This window comes from Bison bison, unplaced genomic scaffold (assembly GCF_000754665.1).
Source record: "Bison bison bison isolate TAMUID 2011002044 unplaced genomic scaffold, Bison_UMD1.0 scf7180017864192, whole genome shotgun sequence".
Taxonomy (NCBI): Eukaryota; Metazoa; Chordata; class Mammalia; order Artiodactyla; family Bovidae; genus Bison; species Bison bison.
The window spans coordinates 3,805,951-3,811,101 of record NW_011494764.1 but is presented as its reverse complement, the minus strand read 5'-3'; the positions used below and the strand labels follow the sequence as shown (position 1 = coordinate 3,811,101).

At 60.9% G+C, this 5,151-nt stretch overlaps 1 protein-coding gene across 3 annotated transcripts in view; it reads left to right on the top strand.

The window, feature by feature from the left end:
- Positions 1-5,151, top strand: part of GAS8 (growth arrest-specific 8) — a 33,169-nt gene that overhangs the window by 11,208 nt on the left and 16,810 nt on the right. For 2 of the 3 annotated variants that reach the window (XM_010843916.1, XM_010843915.1), the window contains exons 9-11: positions 1,704-1,913; positions 2,715-2,780; positions 4,870-5,058. In XM_010843916.1, the coding sequence (XP_010842218.1) occupies positions 1,704-1,913; positions 2,715-2,780; positions 4,870-5,019 (426 nt within the window). In that variant the 3' untranslated portion in view covers positions 5,020-5,058. Of the gene's footprint in view, positions 1-1,703; positions 1,914-2,714; positions 2,781-4,869; positions 5,146-5,151 lie in introns of those variants that run through there. The other variant, XM_010843917.1, reaches the window with a different exon arrangement.

Below are 5,151 nucleotides of genomic sequence, written 5' to 3'. Positions count from 1 at the left end.
GGACTCCCGGCATGTCTGGGGGCTCCTGGCACGTCTGGGGGACTAGGTCGCTGGCTCTGGCCCCTCCCTGTTCTGCGGGGCTCTCAGTGGACGAGCTTGATGTCTTAGCAGTTCCCCACTGCTCTCACCTTGGGCTGGCCTCTGAAGCAGCGGTGGTCTGGCCCATCTTTCATCCCTGTGTGTGTCTCTGAGTCCTAACCCTTTACGTGTGTCGTAGGAAGCCTGTGGGTGAAAATGCAAGGCCTTGGGGCTGCATGCTGGTCCTCACACGTGGCGAGAGCACCCTGAGTTCTTCCAAACTCTAGAGTGTGCTGGTGTAGGACCTTGCTTCCCAGAAGTGGGGGCCTGCCTATTCCTCCCAGCCCGCGTTTCTCTCCAGAGCAGCCTGTGTCCCCTGGTGAAAATCCCTTGTCAGTCCTTGCTGCTATAGGCACCCTGTTAGTGTGGTGTGTGACCCTTTTTTGGAATGGTGATTCCTAGCAGGGGAATTGCTGGGTCAGACGGCTGGTGTTGAGAATGTGGACGGTCTGCCTGAGGGCTGTTCAGGGTTGTGGCCTCATCCATGGTTTCCCAGGGGGCCATCCCCAGCCCCAGGTCCTCACTGATGGGACTGGGTGTGTGTGTCTCACTGAACGTGCTTCTCTGCAGATAGCCCCCCAGCGTGCTTGGTTCCCGGGGCCTGGCCGCGGGCAAGCACCTCGTGTGTCAGCTGTTAGCACCTTTCCCACTGAAACACTCTTGCAGACTGTGACGGTGGAAAGGACCCAGTTCCTCGGGAACATCCCACAAGCAGCTGGATCTGGAGTCACCCCCAAGGGGCCTCCGAGGGTCCTGCAGGCACCAGGGAGATGCTGCTCCCGCTGGTCAAAGTGGGCATGAATCAGGAGGAGGCAGCTCAGGCAGGCTCAGGCCATTGTAGGTCTGCATTCTCTGCCCCTTGTCCTCCATTTGCATGTCTACGCAGTATGTGAGAGAGGCAGTGTCCTGGAAAACCAGGGTCATCAGGTTTTAAAGAGCAGAGGGCCAGGGAGTGGACGGAAGCAGATGTGAGGTGTGGCAGTATGGTCAGAAGGACGGGGCCGCAGGTTTGCAGCGCAGTGCTCGTCATGCCTCGCAGTGCTGTGTTTTTTACGGGCGTGGAGAACATTCTGGAAGGAGTCCCAGCCAGTGCTCAGATGGTGGCCTCTGTGAAGTGGGGTTTAGGAGGTTCACTTTTTCCTGTTACACCCCTGCTAAGTCTTGACTTCTAAATGGTGCACAGTTAAAAGAAGACGCGGAAGCACGTTGTCCTTGGTGGGCAGGCAGCTGGCTGTAGGATCTGGGGCAGATGGAGTGTACCTCCTCAAGGCCCCTCACCCCAGCATTGCTGAGTCTGAGGCCCTGATCTCCTGTGGGGATGATTGGGGGTGGGGTGCAGTCCTGAGCCTGCCATCCAGACCCAGGGCAGGGCTGGCTCTGGCTTCTTGGTGGGAGGGTCGCTCTGCAGCTCATCCTGGGGGTCCCCATGGCTTCCTGCCACACCTCCCAGAGGTGTTTTCTCCTGCCTCCCATGGTGTGGAGACTGCACTCCTTTAATTTGGTTGCAGAGAGTGGGGCTTGGGCACAGACCAGCCTGCCTGTGGCTGGACGCTGGGGAAGGTGGGGGTGTGGCCCTGGGCAGAGTGGGAGGGGCGTCTTGCCAGCGAGGTACCCGTGCCCCGCAGGTGCAGCAGGAGCGGGACGACCTGTACCATAAGTTCACCTCGGCCATCCTGGAGGTGCAGCAGAAGGCGGGTTTCAGGAACCTCGTCCTGGAGCGCAAGGTGCAGGCGCTGGTTGCCGCCGTGGAGAAGAAGGAGGTGCAGTTCAATGAGGTGCTAGCGGCCTCCAACCTGGACCCCGCGGCCCTGACCCTCGTGTCCCGCAAGCTGGAGGTAGGCCTCGAGGGCTGTGCTCAGGGCTTCGTCCCTCCAGGGCAGACCCTCAGTCAGCCTCGGGGAGGGGCGGTCGCAGCTTCCTGGCCAGAGAGCCCAGGTCTGTGTGCGCTGTGGACTCCCAGCTCCAGTGTCTTCAAGGTCTCCCCAGCCCCTCCTTGGCCTTTTAACCCTTCTAGCCCGAGTCCACTGCCCACTCCAGCTTGGTCTCTTAGCCGAGGCCACAGCCTCCATCCGCCTGGACCCTAAGCTGTGCTGGAAGAGACCATGGCCCCTCACCATGGCGGGCGAGAGGCAGGCCTGCGGTGGCCTGTGCGGCGGGTGGTGGAAAGGTTTCCCTGGGACGCACGCCTGAGCACAGGCTGAGCGTCTATTCCCTCGAGTGTCCGCAGTTGTCTGTGGTGCTCCCCTGGGGCGGGCTGTCCTGGGCACTGGGCATTGCTGGGAAAGGACAGACAAGGCCTCGGTGCCCAAGGGCCAGAGGGCCTGACCGCACCTGGCAGGGACCCCGCCCAGAGCTGGGCCTCGACCCTCTGCTCCCTGACCTGGGATGTGTCACAGAAAGAGCAGGTGACGGGGGCGGGGGTCTCTGGTGTTGCCAGGGTGGCATGGCCTGGCTCTGGGGTCCTGGCCAGCTGGGTGACCCGAGGCTGCTAGGCCTGAGGTTAGGTCCCCTCAGGGTCTAGGGGGCGGACACACACTGGGGTCTCACTCTGAGGCCTTCCCATGGCAGTCCTTCCCTGTGTGGATGTCCCTGCGGTGGGGCCAGGCCATGGTTCCCTGATGCCTTCCTCTCCCCAGGACGTTCTGGAATCGAAGAACAGCGCCATCAAGGACCTGCAGTACGAGCTGGCCCGGGTCTGCAAGGTGCGGAGGGCCCCCCACCGCCCCCTCACCCAGGAGCCCCCGATCTTGACGCTGACCCCCGAGATCAGGGTGCTGACCCAGTCTGAGGCCATCTGTGCCCGCCCGGGGTCACTGGGCCTGTGTGTGGCCGAGCCTCTGCTGGCGCCTCCCGGTGCACGGCCTGCCTGGTGTCCCGTGCGACCCTCGCTCTGGCACCATGGTGCTAGCCTGGCCTCTGGGGCGGTTGTCAGAGGGTTCTCTTTGCTCCCCCAGGTTAATGTCCATGTCCTCCAAGCAGGGGCAGTTAGGGCTCCGGCCTTTCTCGACCATTCATGGAGACTTCCTGCACAGTGCTGACCCTGGTAACCATCTGTGTCCTGCACCGAGCGTCCCCAGCTCCTGGCTGAGCCCACAGTTCTGTCAGGGTTTGGCCTGTGGGGACACAGATGAAGTGCTGCCTGCAGAGAGCAGATACCCCACAAGTGTGACTCAGACACGAGCCCTGGGTCTTGGAGCCCCGGGTGAAGGCACTGCCATCATGGGCACTGGGCTCCGTGGTGACCAAATCCCCTGGCCTTCCCTGCCCATCGGGCCCTCCCCGGGTGCTCTGGCAACCCTGATGCGTACTCGCAGAAAATTAGGGCCATGCACTGGGTGCGTGAGGCTCTCAGGAGAACTTCCGTAACCCACATCTGATTGTCGGGAGGGCTGAGCCCCAGAGAAGGAGGAGGGCTGGGGCCCATCCCCGAGATCTTCCGGAGCCTGATCCTTGCTCGCCCTTCTGTCTCAGCTCCCAGCATCTTGTCGTGACGATGCTGAGGACAAGGTATCCCTTTGAGCTTTTGTCCTGAGTCAGGCTAGGCTCTCAGCATGTAACGTGCTCCGCTCTTCACACCCTTACCACCACCTTGTGAAATGTGCTCTTTGAGAAAAAGTAGAGGGGACAGAGATCCTGCCTGCATCGGTCCTGCCAGCACGATTGCCCAGACCTTGGCTTTTCTGGGAAGGGGAAAGGGAATAGATGCTGACAGACACGGCGGGGAGTGTGGTTCCCAGGAAGGCAGGGATGGTGAGCCTGAGTGAGAAATGCCTGCGGGAACCAGGAACTCTGAGTGCACCCCCTCTTCAGCCTCCCCAGCCGTGATTCGGACGTTACTGGAGGTCCCGCACATGAAGTGGTTGGGTAGCACCTGATGAAGTTCTTAGACTTGGGCCACACTTGTTCTCTCAGTAGGGAAGCTCCTGGTTATCTTCCAGCTGAGCTGGGAGGTGTCTGTGCATGGCCATCACCACCCACTTACCTGGAACCGCACTTCCGGGGGTGGAGACTCAGTGACTTCAATCCTCTTGGCTTAAAAGAGTGGCTCCTTCCATGGGGCCTTTCTTGGGTGAGTTTGGTCTTATGGAGGCCAATCACTGGGGTTTGTTCTGCTTAATCATCTCCTGGAGAGTCAGGTGCTCTGAAAAGCTTTACATGCCTGTTTGCACTGCTAACTGTCGAGCAAATGCTCTCCTTAAGACTGGGACATTAAGAAGAAGAGGGGGGAATGACAGAAGAGGGTCAGCACAGGCTGAGAGGCCACAGGTGGTGGCAGCTGAGACCACGTCTCTCAGGCTGACAGCCTGATCAAAGTGGGGCTGTTAGAAAGCACCGGGACGCCCCAGTGGTCACTTGTTTGAGCCCGACCAGGGCTTCCGCCTGAACTGACCGCCACCTCAGCCTCTCCAGGAGTGGAGATTCCGACCCATCAGCCTGGGGCTTTCTGGTCAGCACTAGGGAGGTGACCTGCTAAAGACCCCCGCCTCCCTCAGGGAGGCACCGATGCTGGAGGGTGGCCGCACCCCGCCCCTCCACGCCCGTTGAGCCTCCATCTCGTGCAGCTCCTTGAAGCGCCCTTCTGTTTAACAAGTGGCTGTTGCCGACTCAGGAAGCCCTGAGTAGAGCTAGTTAAATCTAAATCTTTAAACTTACATAAATGCGTGTGGGTGTGGGGCTGGGCCTGGGCCTGGCACAGTCAGCACCTGGAAAAGGCGTGTCCTCCATGGGGCTGGGTGGCCTGAGCAAGGGTCACCCCGGCTACCCCCCTACAACACCGCTGTGTCCCTGCAGGCCCACAATGACTTGCTGCGCACCTATGAGGCAAAGCTGCTGGCCTTCGGAGTCCCCCTGGACAACGTGGGTTTCAAGCCCCTGGAGACCGCTGTGATCGGGCAGACGCTGGGACAGGGCCCCGCAGGACTTGTGGGCACTCCAACGTAGCCCCAGCCCGGGTGAGGTCCCCCCACAGCAGGACAGCAGGTATTTGTCCTGTAGGCGTGCGTCAGAGAATGAAGGTTCCCACGAGCGCTGCGTGTCCTCTTGTGTGGCTGTGTTGGGAGGTGCCCCCAGGGC